Source organism: Osmia lignaria, chromosome 11, assembly GCF_051020975.1.
Source record: "Osmia lignaria lignaria isolate PbOS001 chromosome 11, iyOsmLign1, whole genome shotgun sequence".
In the NCBI taxonomy this organism is placed as follows: Eukaryota; Metazoa; Arthropoda; class Insecta; order Hymenoptera; family Megachilidae; genus Osmia; species Osmia lignaria.
The window spans coordinates 1,208,960-1,226,128 of record NC_135042.1 but is presented as its reverse complement, the minus strand read 5'-3'; the positions used below and the strand labels follow the sequence as shown (position 1 = coordinate 1,226,128).

Here is a 17,169-nt window from a genome sequence, read left to right as displayed (position 1 = left end):
CAATGGGAGGGATGATGATGGGGGTGAAGGAAGAAATAATGGGGTCAGAAGGAAGGATCTGGGGAGAGGGGAACAAAGATGGCATAATGGTGGCAGAAGTAAAGGGTGGGAAAGACAACTGGAGGATAGTGGGGGTATATGTAAACGGAGATATGGACACAAAGGTTAAAAGCCTGAGAACCTGGTTGGAGGAAATTGGTGGAGAGAGGACAACGATAATAGGGGGAGACTTCAATGCGAGGACAGGAGAAGAAGGAGGAGGTGGTGTGGCGGCAGAAGAGGAGGAAGAAGGGGGGAGAAGAAAATCCAAGGACAAGAAAATAAATACGGAGGGAAAAATGCTGCTAGAGAACCTAGGGAAGACGGGATGGTCAATTATGAACGGGAGCGTGGAAGGGGACGAGGAAGGAGAATTTACATACACAGGGACCAGAGGGGACACTGTAATAGACTATGTTATAGCGGAAGAAGAAGGGAGGGAGAGAATTAAGAGAATGGAAGTAGGGGACAGGATAGACCCAGATCACCATCCCCTAATAGTAAAGCTAAAGGGGGGAAGACAGGAAAGGAGAGAGGAAGAAAAGAAAAGGAAAGTTACTCCGAAAGGTGACTGGACGGAGCAAGGGAGGAAGAAATTCAGAGAGGAAATAACATGGAGGAAATCGAAGGAAGGGAGTCTAGATGAGGATATGGACCTCATGTTAGAAGAATTTAGAAATAGATTGGAGAGAGGCAGCAGAAAGAGCAGCAAAGACAAGCCTAAAAGATGGTGGGACGAAGAGTGCATGGAGAAGAAAAAAGAAACAAGGAAGGTACTAAGAGAATGGAGAAGAGGGAGAGAGGAGGGTGAAGCATACAGAAAGGCAAAGAAGGAGTATAGCAAGTTATGTGAAGCTAAAAAGAAAGAAGAAAATGATAGGTTCATAAAAGAGGTGGAGGGGGTAAGAACGGACAAAGACGTATGGAAAATAGTAAACAGGGAGAGGAAGAAGAAAGGACAGGCGCAAAAAGGTATAAAGGAGGAGGAATGGAAAAACCATTTCATGAATCTGCTGGGGGGAACGGAGGAAAAGGTAGTTTTGGGAGGCAAAAAAAAGGCGGAGAAGGTCGAGGAAGAAGAAATCAGCAGGGAAGAGATAAGAAAGGTGGTGGCTAAACTAAAGGACGGAAAAGCACTAGGAGGGGATGAAATCCCAAACGAAGTATGGAAATATGGAGGGGAGCAAGTAGTGGAATGAGCAAGGGAGATTTGCAACAGGGTATGGAAGGGAGAGGGCTGGCCAAAAGGTTGGAAAGAGGGGATAACAGTCTCGATCAAAAAGAAGGGAAACGGGAACCAGGCCGGAGACTATAGGGGGGTGACCCTGATGCTAACAGCGTATAAGATATATGCGGCAGTGCTTACGGAGAGACTAACGGAGGAGGTGGAGCGAAAAGGGCTGTTGCCCCCAAATCAGACAGGTTTCAGAAAGGCATGGGCACCATGCATAATATATATGTGCTGAACTACATGGTGAACAGGCAAGTAAGGAAGGCAAAAGGGAAGGTGGTCGCCTGGTTTATCGACCTGAAAGCAGCTTTTGACTCGGTAGACAGAGGTGTGCTGTTGGAAGTATTAAGAGAAAGAGGAGCCCGAAAAGGGCTGAGAGAAAGAAGAAAGGAGCTACTGAGAGAAACCAAGAGCAAGGTGAGGACAAACGAAGGAATGACGGAACCGTTCTGGACAGCGATAGCCCTGAGACAGGGGTGCCCACTGAGTTCGTTACTGTACAACGTATTAACGGCGGACATGGAAGAGCAGATACGAAAAGGAAGAATAGGGGGAATTAAGCTGGGGGAAAAGAAAATATACACCCTGGGGTATGCCGATGACGTAGTGCTGCTGGCGGAGAAAGAAGAGGATGGCGGTGATGATAAGGAAGTTAGAAGGGTATCTAGACAAAAAGAAGCTGGAGCTAAACCGGGAAAAGTCAAAAGTGATGAGGTTTAGGAAAGGCGGAGGGAGGTGAAAGAAAAGGGATTGGCTGTGGAAGGGAAAGAAAATGGAGGAGGTGAAAGCCTTCAAATACCTAGGGTACACCATAAGAAGAAATGGAGGGAGTGAAATGCATATAAAAGACAGGGTGGGAAAGGCAGGAATAGTGATGAGACAAATTTGGGGAATCGGGAAAAGAAGATTTGGAAAGGATTGGAAGAGGAGGTTATGGCTGTGGGACAGGCTGGTCTGGCCGGTAATAGCTTATGGTGCGGAAGTGTGGGAGTGGAGGGAAAAAATAGGAAAGAAATAGAAGGGTTGCAGGAGAGATTCCTGAGGTGGACGTTAAGAGTGGATTGGTGCACCCCGGGGTACATGATGAGGGAGGAGCTGCAAAGATCGAAGATGAGGACTAAAGCGGGAAAGCTGGCTTAGGGATATGAAAGAAAGTTGTGGGAGGGGAGAGGAGGGGAGCTAGCAAGGGAATGCCGGGAGGAAATGATTAAAGGAGAACAAAGAAGCCCGGACAGAAAGAAATGGGAGGAAGAAAGGGAAACATTCTTAGTCGAAAGAGGAGTGCGAATTGAACCACGGGAAAGAAAAAGAAGGGAGGGGGAAATGGGTTACAAGGAAATGGAAGAGGTAGACATGCAACAGCAGGAAAAAGAGAGATGGAAAAAGATAAAGTCATCGAGTTACAATAAGTGGTATAAGATGATTAAGAAGCCCGGATTACCTAAATACCTAGAAAAAGGATGGAAGGAAGCGAGGTGGAGACGAATCGCCAGATTCAGATTGGGGAACGAAATAAACGAGGCCAGATACTGGGAGAGCGAGGAGAAAAGAAAGTGCAGAAAATGTGGATGGGAGGAGGAAACATGGGAGCACGTATGGGAAAGGTGCAGCTCGAGCGAAGAAAGAAAAGAAGGGTGGCAAGAGAAAGTGCAAGAGCTACTGGGAGAAGAAGGCGTAGGGGAAGCGTGGGTGATAGAGGAAGAAGAAGCCAGAAGGAGAGGGGAAGGGGAAGAAGAAGAAAGCAGAAACTAAGTGGCAGAGAAGAGAGGCGTCGTTAACACTGACGGCAGCACTTACGACGAACGGAAGAGGCAAGGTGAAAGTAGATGGGGAGTGCGCCACCAGTAAGCAGAAAAGCGGTTGGCACCAGTGAAAAAGCACGTGGCAATAGACTGCTGAACTACGCAACAGGTGAACCGCAGAGCAAGAAAAACAGGCATTACTAGAGCAAGATAAGAGACGGAAACAGTGCGGAATAGACTAAAGAAAACGTCGAAGAAAGCGAAAGTAAGATAAAACGGACATATAGAACAGTAAAGCGTAAGAGAGAAAAGAAAAGGGTGTGTGAAGCGGAAGGAAGGAGGGAGTAGCAGAAAATGGAAAGCAAATGGAGAGAAGAGGTCCTGAAAGAATTGAAAAAGATAGGAGAAAATGTGGAGGAGATAAAGAAAGAACTGAGAAGAGGAAGAACAAGAAGGGACACTGAAGAGCAGGTGAAAGTAGAGAGAAAAGGACCGGGAAAAGAAAAAGGGACACAAGAGGAAGAACTGAGAAATGGCAACGAGCGGAATCAAGAGAAAGATCACCGACACAAGAAAAAGGCCGAAGAAAGACGAGAAGAGCGAAATAAAGCAAAAGGAGAAAATAGTGATGAGCAAGAAGAAGCAGTGGTACCGGAAACAGAAGAGGGGGAGATGAAGACAAAAAGGAGAAAAAACAAGGAGGAGGAAAAAGGTGGAAATGAAGAGAGTGAAGGTGCGAGCAAGAACGAGGGTGAAGAGGACTGGAGGGAGAGATGGAAAAGAAAAGTAGAAAGTGAGAGAAGAGAGAGGAGGAAAAGAAGCCTCGTTTGGAAAGGAGTAGGAGGCAACAGCACAGAAGAAAGAGCCAGGAGAGCAAAAATTATACTGCAGATGGAGATGGGAAAAAAGGCAGAAATAAGAAAGACAACCGAACTGTAGGGGAAGGGGGGCGAAAGCTCATCCTGATGGAATTGGATGATAAAGAAGACAAGGACACGATGCTATGGAAGAAGGATGAGATATGGGAAAGATGGAGAGTCGTAGTAGAGGAAGATCTTTCATGTGAAGAAAGAAAGATGAAATGGAGGATCAAAGAGAAAACTAGAGAAGAGAAAAGCAAAGGGAAAAAGGTGGAGTTCACCAACAGGAGGATTTGGGTTGACGGGACAGAATGGAAATGGGATGAAGAGGAAGGAAAATGGAAGAGCGTGCCAAAGAAATAAAAGAGAAAGGAGAGCAGAGAAACCTGGAAACATGCTCTACATTTTCTTCTTGTTATATTATATACTATCTGCATAAGTGCATTATCTTTGCGTAATTTTATAACAGTAGCAACAGTGCAAAGTTATTATTTCTTTTTTTGTGTGTTCTTTTCACTTATGGACTCGTGGCAATCTAGGTTTGGTTGTTTTTGTATTTGATTTTGGTTCAGTCTTTAGTTTGAAATAGGATGCACAAGGAAGGTATCCTGAGCTACGATGCAATATGTATGTCGAGTGATTTATGATTATGATTTATGTTGCTGTGATTTTAGTTTACGTTTTATTTTTGTTTTTGAGTTTTGCTTTTGATTTACGCTAAGAGAGATAAGACTTATAGGATAGAGTTAAGCAGTATTGTAAGATTAAGAATAAAGAAGGGTAGGGTATTGAAGGCGAAGCAGGAACTGAAGAAAGATGTATAAGGAAAAGCAGGGTTAGGATGTAAGTTACATGTACAGGGTGTAAAAAAATTAAATGTCACGACCTATATGGGGTGATTCTACACCTCTGGATCGGTGGAGATCTGTCAAAGAAAGCGACCGCAAAATTGACCTTGACCCCTAATTTCAAGGTCAAATTTTTTTATTGGCCTATCGTATAGTGCTCATCGAGGGGATAAAAAGTCTGAAAGGAACCATGTGCCGGAAATCAACCCTTCCCCTAGAAAAAAGCCGTCAAAGTTTCCCTATACGTTAATGCATTAAACGTTGAGTCGCGCGGTACCCCTCTCCAGTGATCTTGGTGCATCAGTCTCGCGTATCGCTCGAATTTCATGCTATAGGATAATTCTTGAATTTCAATCACAATGCCAGCATATAGGAAGGGTGAATTCTAAGAGAGCATATTTAAAAAGACAAAATAACTACTGCGTTTAAATGAAAATAAAAATTTCGTCCCGCTTCGTCAATAGCACACCCGTCCGTCAACAGATAATTAAATTATTTTAATTAAATTATTTTATCACATTTATTACCTTATTATATTTATTATCATATTACATATTATTTTTTATATTATGTTATATCATATATTATTACTTTTTATACTATTATTTTATATAATTCTTTTCTATTATATTTTTATTATTATTGTATTACTTTTATTATTGTTATTTATATATTATATTACTTATCATACTTGTATCATATTATATTATATTACGAATGTTTCGATTAAATTCATTTTTATTTTCATTTCAACCCAGTAGTTATTTTGTCTTTTTAAGTATGCTCTCTTAGAATTTACCCTTCCTATATGCTGGCATTGTGATTGAAATTCAAAAATTGTCCTATAGCATGACATTCAAGCGATACGCGTGACTGATGCGCCAAGATCACTGGAGAGGGGTACAGCGCGACTCAACGTTTAATGCATTAACGTATAGGGAAAATTTGACGGCTTTTTTCTAGGGGAAGGGTTGATTTCCGGCACATAGTTCCTTTCAGACTTTTTATCCCCTCGATGAGCACTATACGATAAGCCAATAAAAAAATTTGACCTTGAAATTAGGGGTCAAAGTCAATTTTGCGGTCGCTTTCTTTGACAGATCTCCACCGATCCAGAGGTGTAGAATCACCCCATATAGGTCGTGACATTTAATTTTTTTACACTCTGTACAAACAGAAACAATTAGATGTAAGGTTGGGAACGCTAACCATAAAGCGCCCCGCAAGCCTGAAAGGGGTGCGGAATAAACTTATATATATAAAATTGTTCGGAAAAGTTGCGTGGTCAGAGCGGACAGAAACGAAACACGAGCCTTGTGTAACAATTAACAATATATTTAACACAACAAGAATGTACAAAAGAAGAAATATATACAACAGGTGATGCACAAATCACTAGCGTTCACGCGAGAGTTCAATACAACGAGTACACAGAGTTATTAAGCGAAAAAACTGACGTATTATTAATAAACTTATACTAAAGCGTGGACAAAATTGTATGAGTCGCGGCGCGGACTGAAATTCACACGTCGCGTGGTCAGAATTGCGTCTAGCGAAACATAAAGCGCGTGGACGGCGAAGCACGTGGTTTTGCGTTGATCGATCATCCAAGAAGAAAGCAAATCGATCATGGCGTCGATCGTGCCGGCTACGGCGTGGAGAGGGGATCGCGTGGACGAAAAGGGCCCGAGAGGTGCTGCCGCTATCGGTAACGACGCACCAACGAAATACTTTCGTTGCCAACTTCGTCTGGTCTGCGATGATTTGGGGAATTTTGTCAACAAAAATAAAAATATTAAAATGGTTGCGTGTCCGTTCGCGGAAGATAGGGAAATTTGGGGAATTAAGGCGCAGGTGTGACAATCCGTGGAGCGCGGAGGCGCTCCGCTCGCAAGGCGCGGATGAAAATAACAAACTATTATTATCGGTTACTGTACTTTAATATTTTAAAGGTTTATTTAGGCTGACTGGTAACTTGATGTTTACAATGCTTTAGATTTAGCGCGTGAGAAGGATTTGTCTAATTGACTGACAAAATCATTCTAACGATTCTGCGCTTGGCGGAGGAAATCTTCGCGCGTTGTCGGTCGATGCCCCTTCCTTGGTGGATCCTGGATCCTCCCTCAGGATCATCCCTCGTCCAATGGTGGAGGAGTCCACTCCGTCCTGCGTAGGCCCCTCCTCCTGGCCCTGATCCACCCTCAGGCGCGTGGAAGTGGAGGCGCTCCGCCAAGACGCTAGAACGTTGCTGCGCACATGTGCTACGAGAAAGCGTGGGACCCAGAGAAATTAGGAAACGACAAGACCTTGTACTTGCCAAAGCAACTCTCGAGGAAATTTACGACCCTCTTAGAGTGCATGAAAAGACAGGATATCGAAAAAGACTTCGTAGCTTTTAAGGACCGTTCGTGACTTGGTCGTAAACAACGAATTGGCTACGGTCTATCATAAATTAGTCTTTTAGGAATTTTCGAAGTGAAACTATTCCATTCTCTGGACTTCCGGCCTTCTCTCAGCTCGATCACCCACGTCGAGGGGTTTACAATTTAATCTTTGTCTATTTATATAAGTGTACGCACAGATGATGTTTGAATTTCGCTCTTAATTTATGACCGTCGATACAAAAGGTCCTCGACTGATATTCGAGACATATCGATACTACAGACTATCGATAAATATTCCCATGGCAGTGTCGCCATAACACTCTAAACATATTCACGTGATAACGTTTCACGTTACAAAATATAATGAGATACATATAGTATAGAAAAGAATAAGATATACAAAATATTGAAAAGTACAAAATATATAAAATATGGGAATGTATAGAATGTATTGGAAAGTATAAGGTATATATAAAATAATTTTTAACAAAAAAAAATCCGACTTCGAAATGCACTAAAAAGTGTAAAATAAGCTATTAATAAAATCTACTTAATCGTTAAGTAGGATACTAAATACATTTCAACCTTTTCGGAGGCGGCGTAAAATTAAAAACTTTTCTTCTATTTGAAAGATCCTAGTTCAGGAGTCGGCAACCTGTGACAAATGACTCATTTGATAATTTCAAGTAAACAATATTCAACGGGAATCAATATACCCATTGCGGATTAACTATACTGCAATTCACGAGAGACCATACTTAACTCGTGCAGCTTACTAGGTCTTGGGACACATTTAATAACGTGTGTGATTCCCCTCTACAGCTTGCTTCTTACTTGTCGATCATATAATTTTATCTTTGAAAAATAATAGGAATTTCATTGTATCGTGTATCTTTACCATGTCATCATCGCTTATCAGTTATCGTACTGTTACGCGAGAACCTCTGCTAGCTTGACTAGCAGAGATAACACCCTGCATTCCCTATTCCCACGGTACGGCAGCCCAGAAACTGATGACACATAGAAACATATGAATCCGACGACTGGGCTGCTTCTTCGCGAACGAAACTGCGCAACATATTCATATATACAATAAAAAACCACACCCGTGCGGCCGTTCTGCGCCAGGTGACTTCATAGCAAGGGTCACGATCGCTTAATAATAGTTAGTTCTGGTGCGAGATTTGAACCATTGTCCGAAATTCAATTATTAATTTAATAAAACGAACGCGTGTGGAAGTGATACCGTGTAGTTTTAATTGCCTCCCTCAGTTGCGACGTAACAGTACGTCATATATTTCTGTCCACCATTTATATGATCGCAAAATACGAAGCAAGCTGTGGAGGTGAATCACAATTGTTATTAAAAATCTCCCTGGACCTAGTGAGCTGCGCGCATTAAGTATGGTCTCTCGTGAAATGCAGTATACATGTACATCAGAAGTGCTACCAACTTTTGATACAATCGTTACAATTACAAATGTTTTCTGCCGTATCTATAATGTTCCGAATTTGTTTTCTTACGACTTATTAATTACCATGTTTGCCATACCGCAATCAAACCGTTATTGGCAGGATCGTATGTTCGGGTATTTTTAATTTTGCCCCGCCCCCGAAAAGGTTGAACTGTATTTAGTATCCTATTTAACGATTAAGTAGATTTTATTAATAGCTGTGGAATACTAGTATAAATGAAATAGAAATTATTTTACACTTTTTAGTGCATTTCGAAGTCGGATTTTTTTTTGTGATAAAAATTATTTTTCAGATCCTCTTTTAAGATTTTAGCTGTGTTGAATTTTATAAAAGTGGTAGTGATATAAGTAGCACTTCGAAAATTATTAAAAATTTTGTTCAACTTTGTAACTTAGCATGGCACTAACAAAATTTTTTTAGCAAGTTGCATTTCTTCCTATGTATTACCTTCCTATGTAAAATCAATATTTTTTGGTTGTTGTACGATTTTTTTTGGTTGAGTTATTTAATTATGAAGTAAATGTCGTCCTTTTGACTTTAGCCGCTCCTAGAATGCGATCAAATCATCGTAGATCATTCAGTAAAGAAACAGTAGAAAAAGCAGATTTTTCTCTTTAAGATGCATCTCTTGCTTTTTATCCGACTTCGAAAAGGAGAAGGATACTCAATTAGATCAGTATATTTTTTTTTATTTCTTTTTTTTTTTTCTTGGCTTTGTTCACCGAATACTCCGAGATGAATGGACCAATCGGAATGAAACTTTTTGCATCTTGTACAGTATATTTTTTTCTACTTTTTTTTATATATGTTCACCGATTACGACGAGACGGATGGTCTAGCCGGAACGAAACTTTCTGCATCCGATAGAGTATGTCTCCCGATTGGCCCTGTTAAAAAAACATTTGCATTTTATCATTGCCACGGATTATTATTACAAAAAACAGAAAGCTTCTAATCTCAACATAAGTTGATTTCAATGACCCTTTAATATGTTTTCGGGGGCATGATGCTGAAGAACTTTTTTATTATGCATAATCAACTGATAGCTTTAGTTTCCGAGATATTCGTGAAAAACTATTGTTACTACTACATTGAATTCTACGTATGCCTACGTGTATTCTACCGTCTACTCTGGCAGTGTATGGGTCAGAATGCAATCGCCGGTCTCTACTGTTTCTATACACATATCGCGTCGACCAAAAACCAGTATACAGGTAGGTCTCGATTAATGCTAGTTCACATCGTGCGATATTCGGTTTAGTGCGAATTTTAAAATGATACCAGGTCGCATCTAATGCGAACAAAAATTCAGTTAATGCGAGGTTTGCGAGGCTTTTTTCAATCCATACATGGATCGGAGCATACAAGTTAACAGAGACTTGGATAAAATACTGCGGGTTCATCATCACATATACGGATATATGAAAAAGCAGAAGAAAGTGCATTCAACACTGTTGAAGTACTTTAAAAAATAATAAATATGTTTATGCTATTATAATAATTTCATAATGTACGTATGAAAGGTATATTTCAAATCTTTAATTGTATATTTTCTTTAACTAAGAAACAATTACTATATTTCAAATATTCGAATAGTACGAATTCAAATAATGCGAACAATTTCTGGGATTTATTATTCGCACTAATCGAGATCTACCTGTACATATATAGTAACTGTTGTTATTGCAATCTCCTATTCTTTAGCGCTACTCTGCAAGGAATGTACCGATCGCTATGAACCCTTTCACATCTAATCGGAGATATTTCCGCGATGAGCTCGCTTCCAAAAATGTATGGAATTTATTATTGTTAATAACTATTGTTATAGCAAAAAGCTTATTTCTTGGTGTTATTCTGCAAGGAATGAACCAATCGCGATGAAATCGTTTGTAACGGGCAATGTGTTTAACGTGGGCATTTTGTAAAATGACCGGGCATTGTGTAGAATGCCCGTTCGAGAAGACATTCTGTAAAATGTCCGTAACAAGTTTCGGTCAATTTATAAAATGTCCGATCATTATACAGAATACATGCCGCGGCGCGTTGTAAGGCGGCCGGCAACACTTTCCTAAGACAATAGTGTTGTTTAAATAATAACGAAAACGATGCCGGCCGCTTCACTAAAAGATTATCACAGTGCATTCGTTTAGAGCTCAATCGAACCGGCAAATTCTCTGCTTTAAAATGTTCTGAAGAACATGATACTACGACTATCTTTTGCCGAGATACAGCAAGTTAAAGATAAAATGGTAATTGTGCGGTTTTGAAGCATGTCGCTAAAAAGACCTGGTACATCAAAATGTTCATCAAAATGATAAAGCAGGAGATGCATCTTAAAGAAAAAAATCTGCTCCTTCTACTGCTTCTTTACTGAATGATCTACGATGATTTGATCGCTTTCTAGGAGCGGTTAAAGATAGAAGGACGACTTTTACTTCAAAATTAAATAACTCAGCTAATAAAAAATCGTACAACAATTCAACAATACTCATTTTACATAGGAAGGTAGTCGCTTCCGATTGATACAAATGTAACTTGCTAAAATATTTTGTTACTGCCATGCAACGTTACAAAGTTGAACAAAATTTTTAAAAATTTTCGAAGTGCTACTTATATCACTATAACTTTTATAAAATTCAACGTAGCTATAATCTTAAAAGAGGATGTGAAAATAGAGATTTCACAACTTCAAGTGATCTTTCCGCGATATCGATTCGACCATTTTTCTCAAAGTTATAACCATCTGAATCTCGTTCTATTTTTCGGGTTTGTAGAAGTGATCCCTTAATTGTTTTGTGGAGTGTATATTTTATTATTTTATTATTACATTCTCTACGAGTTATTACCATTCCTGCTTCGATTCAAATATCGCTCACCTTCGGTTCGCAAGTAATCAGTACGTAATCAGTAACAGTACGTATACGTGAGTGTACGAGAGACCAGCTTCCTGAAAGAAGGCATCATCCACGGATCCCAGGTAGTCCCGGTCGTCACGCACTGTGGTGATCTAAAAAATTGCTATATTTGGACGGACTCGGGAGGCGCTGAAAGCTGCCACCTAGCTGCGAGGCCCGGGACGTAATAAATTGGTGGCAACGGTGGGATCTCACGCAACCACCGTGGAAACCAGGCATCAGGAGAATGGAGTCGTCAGTAACATCGTACGTGAGTTCAAAAGATTACAGTACACGTAATATTCGTAAAGCCTAGGAAAGGTTCGTTTACGATCGTGTTTACGTGAAGTCGAGTCACCGGTTTACGATCGTGTTGCGGTGAGCGAGTCATCGGCGACCGAACGAACGGTTTATTACTTTGTTTTCGCCAACGAGATATTTTTCCCAATTTTGTGAATCATAGGGCCCTGTTTATGCGCTCAAGCCGCGTCAGGCGTGTCCCCTTCCACAGCGACAGGCTGTCGACGCACAGTCCCCTCTCCGAGGCAGGCTGCGCGCGCACCGTCCCCACCACGCGTCCAGCTGCGCGCGCAACTCTCACACCAGAAGCGACGAGCTCGCGCCACAGTGCACATCAGTCTCGGACTAACCATTACAGTGTGAACACAAGAAAGTACACGCTCGGTAAAAATAAAAAGTGAAAAGTGTTAGATTCAATTCAACAAGTAAGGCATTACTCCTACGTCATTTTAGCAAAATTTTTCTAAGATATATTATTTCATATTATTTAATTCATTTTTAGTGAAGGGTGACAAATACCAAGAGCGCTCCGACTCGCGCATTAAATCTGCGATAGTCGACAGAGCCGCAAAGGTACGTTCATCGAATAGTTACATTTCAGTTTTTATTTTTCTACAATTATTTCATTTAAAAGCATTTTTATATTAGAAGAGAAAACGTGGTCGAAGAGCCGGACGCTACGTTCAAGCAAGAAGGCGCCGCCGCGAATTAAACGTGCACAAACCCGCTCGCGTAGCTTTGTACGAAAAATTGGCTGCTGAAATAGGGCTCATATCGACGTTAGGAGGCTGCGCACGGAAATCCACTGCTATTGATATTCCGAAGCGCGATTCTGCTGGAACCACAGCAGCGTTTAACGACACATCCTCTTCGTCTAGTGAAAGTAAAAACCTAGAGACAATAGAAATAGTTGATTTGTGCGATAGTGACGCCGAAACTGTAATTATGACGCCGCTGCAGGCAATAGACATTTTAGATACGTCAATAGCACGGAAAGTGTTTGAACATCATGAAATTCCCGATAATATATTGTTAGATTACGCGCGCAATCCGCACGAAGATCCAAACGTCGTACCGAGAAGTGTATGGAATTGGTGCGAATTTAAATTCGAGACTCAGTAAATTAAATATAAATACGTAAGTTGGATATTCAATTTTATTTTCCATTTTCAAATCAATCCCCCGATAAAATGGCGACCCATTATACCTACTCGAAAAGACAAGTGGACGAAGCCGCACACGAGGACGGACTAATTGCCTACGGAAAGAATTTAGTTGAACGCGAACGTCGTATCAAAGAAAACGAACGCCGCGTGAAAGCGGAACAATTAGAAATATTAAACACGCAAAAGGAATAAAATAATTTTTAACAAAAAATACAACTCACATCAAAAAATGTAAAACAATTTCTATTGCATTTATTAATGCTCCACAGCTATTACTAAAACCTATTTAATCGTTAAATAATATACTAAATACATTTCAACCAGCGCAGAATTAAAAACTTTTCTTCTACTCGGAAGATCCTACTTCAGGGGTTGGCAACCTATGACACGCCGGTTACCGAATGACCCATTTAATAATTTCAAGTTAACAATATTCAACGAAAATCAACATACCCATTGCAGATTAACTACACGTACATCAGAATTGTTGCCAATTTCTGATACAATCGTTACAATTACAAATGTTTTCAGCCGTATCTATAACGTTCCGTATTTTTTCTTGCGACTTATTAATTACCAAGTTATTCAAGCAGCGCCGCAGTCAAACCGTTATTGGCATATTCGGGTATTTTTAATTTTGCGCCATCTCCGAAAAGGTTTAAATGTATTTAGTATACTATTTAACGATTAAATAGGTTTTAGTAATAGCTGTAGAGCATTGGTATAAATGAAATACCTAGAAATTATTTTACACATTTTAGCGCATTTTGAAGTCGGTTGTATTTTTTGTTAAGAATTATTTTATTTCACACTTTTTAGTGGAACGTGCAGTATTTGTAAAATAGCGTAAGGTGATTTTGCGTTTTTATTGCTTAGCTAATAACTATAAACCGTTAACACAAATTGACCGAATTTAGATGGTTAATAAACAACAAATTCCATAAATTTTTGCAAGTAAGATCATTGGGGATATATCTCCTATTAGATGTGAAAGGTTTCATCGCGGTCGGTACATTCCTTGCAGAATAAACGCCGAAAAACGTAAATGAAGCATTACGTTTTTTGCGATAAAAGTCGTTAGGAATGAAAAAGTGCAAAATATTTTTTTTGCGCGACTGATTGGTAGAAACACTCTACAAGATGCAAAAGGTGTCGTTTCGATTGGTCCATCCGTCTCGGAGTAATCGGTGAACATATATAAAAAAAATATATATATATACTGATTGAATTAATTAACCACCTCCTGTTTTGAAGTCGGTTAAAAAGAAACATTACGCGCCGAACTAGAAAAATTACACCGCGATATAGATACGGTAAACGCGCCGCTAGCCAAACGAGTTCCAACCGCGTCGATGGAAATGATGCCGGAGTCACCGCGCCGCGAATACGCCTAATCCTTCGATTTCACGCTCAAAGGAGCCGTCAATACAATACCTATTTTTGATGGAAATAATATTACCGCGTTACAATTCAGTCGCGCATGCCGGCGCGCTCGCGACATCGTGACGCCGCAAGCTGAGCGCACGGTAACACGTCTGATTATCACGCGATTACGCGGACGCGCATCCCTCACAATCGAGGATGAATTTTGTAATACGGTTACCGCGCTTTGCAATCGTTTGAAAGATGTATTCGAGCCTTAACGTACAGTCGATCATCTCCGCCGGGAGATGGCGAATATCTTTATGAAACTCGGCGAACATATTTTGGATTATATAGGCCGCGTAAAAGATCTACGCGATGCAATAATTGATTGCAACAAACGTTGACGAGTTAACCGCAGATAGTTTCGTTAGTGGTTTAAATCCAACTTTGCGATCCGTGGTACGTCCATTCCGGAATTATCTTTTAATTCACGTGTTCCACGAGGCAATATGTGCTTTTAAACAATCCGAGCTTGACAAGGTCCGCTACGGAAAAACGCTTACAGAAACCCGACGCGTGCAATTCACAAATACTTACGAGCCGCGCGAAGCTAGCAATTCATCGCTGTACCGATCGTTTTCTCCACTTCCGAATATTTGGAAACGATCGCCAACTCGAGAATATTATAGATCAGGATCTCCCGAACCGATGAGATACACTGACGAACCACGAAAGAATTTTTACCGTGAAGAACCGCGTTCCACGTCGTATGAAAATAGGTACCGTGACGAACCACGAAGAAATGTTTACCGCGAAGAATCGCGATACCGCGAAATAAACAGACAGGCGCCGCAACGCGAATATTGATAAAATCTACTTAATTGTTAAATAGGATATTAAACACATTTCAACCTTTTCGGAGGCGGCGCAAAATTAAAAACTTTTCTTCTACTAGGAAGATCCTAGTTCAGGCGTCGGCAACCTTTGACAAATGACCAATTTGATAATTTCAAGTAAACAATATTCAACGAGAATCAACATACTCATTGCGGATTAACGATATTGCAGTTCACGAGAGACCATACTTAACTCGCGCAGCTTACTAGGTCTAGGGACATTTTTAATAATGTGTGTGATTCCCCTCTACAGCTTGCTTCTTACTTTACGATCATATAATTTTTTCTTTGCAAAATAATAGGAATTTCATTGTATTGTGTATCTTTACCATGTCATCATCGCTTATCAGTTATCGTAAGTCATATATTTCTGTCCACCATTTATATGATCGCAAAGTAAGAAGCAAGATGTAGAGGGGAATCACACACGTTACTAAAAATCTCCCTAGATCTAGTGAGCTGCGCGAATTAAGTATGGTCTCTCGTGAAAAGCAGTGTAACGTGAAACGTTATCACGTGAATATGTTTAGAGTGGTATGCAACTCTGCTATGGGAATATTTATCGATAGTCTGTAGTATCGATATGTCTCGAGTATCAGTCGAGGACCTTTTGTACCGATGGTTATAAATCAAAAGCGAAATTTAATCACCATCTGTGTGTACACTTATATAAATAGACAAAGCCTAAATTGTAAACCCCTCGACGTGGGTGATCGAGCTGAGAAAAGGCCGGAAATCCAGAGAATAGAATAGTTTCACTTCTAAATTTCCTGAAAGATTAATTTATGATAGACCACATCGAATTCGTTGTTTTCGACCAAGTCACGAAGGCCCTTAAAAGTTACGAAGTCTTTTCAGATATCCTGTCTATTCATGCACTCTAAGAGGGTCGTAAATTTCCTCAAGAGTTGCCTTTGGCAAGTACAAGGTCTTGTCTTTTCCTATTTTCTCTGGGTCCCACGCTTTCTCGAAACACATGTGCGCTGCAACGTTCTAGCGTCTTGGCGGAGCGCCTCCACTTCCACGCGCCTGAGGGTGGATCACAGCCAGGAGAAGGGGCCTACGAAGGACGGAGTGGACTCCTCCACCATTGGACGAGGGATGATCCTGAGGGAGGATCCAGGATCCAAGAAGGAAGGTGAATCGACCGACGACGCGCGAACATCTCCTCCGCAAAGCATAGAACGTTCAGAATAATTTCGTCGCTCGATTTAGACAAGTTGTTCTCACGCTGCAAATAGAAAACGCATTTATAAAATATAGTCAAAACGTTTTAATAAAGAGTTGGACTTAGAGATACTAATCAACAGTGAAAACCGTTCCATTTAATTAATTTTCGCACCCTGCATGCAGGGTGCTTCAGCGCCCCGCGGGTACCTTACCCACGTATCTTCTACATCCTAAAATCCTTAAAATATTCAAATCCACACGCAGCAGCAGTATACATGTACATCAGAAGCGCTACCAACTTCTGGTACAATCGTTACAATTACAAATGTTTTCAGCCGTATCTATAACGTTTCGAATTTGTTTTCTTACGACTTATTAATTACCAAGATTGCCATACCGCAATTAAATCGTTATTGGCAGGATCATATTTTCGGGTATTTTTAATTTTGCGCCGCCTCCGAAAAGGTTGAAATGTATTTAGTATCCTACTTAACGATTAAGTAGATTTTATTAATAGCTGTGGATTACTGGTATTAATGAAATAGAAATTATATTAATAGCTGTGGAATACTGGTATAAATGAAATAGAAATTATTTTACACTTTTTAGGGCATTTCGAAGTCGGATTTGTTGTTTTGTTAGAAATTATTTTATTTCCCCCTTTTTAGTGGAGTTAGTGGAACGAACAGTATTTGTAGGATACCGTAAGGTGGTTTTCCGTTCTTAATGGTTAAGTAAGGATCAAATACAGGTGATTAATAAAAAAGAGGAACAAGGAATACTTTTTTTTAAAATGAC

General features: G+C 40.3%; 1 protein-coding gene across 1 annotated transcript; it reads left to right on the top strand.

The window, feature by feature from the left end:
- Positions 1–12,120: 12,120 nt before the first annotated feature.
- Positions 12,121–12,896, top strand: LOC117611382 (uncharacterized). Its single transcript, XM_034339317.1, has 3 exons — positions 12,121–12,199; positions 12,277–12,347; positions 12,423–12,896. Coding segments are annotated over exons 1-3 (546 nt in total). The 5' UTR covers positions 12,121–12,198.
- Positions 12,897–17,169: the final 4,273 nt, after the last annotated feature.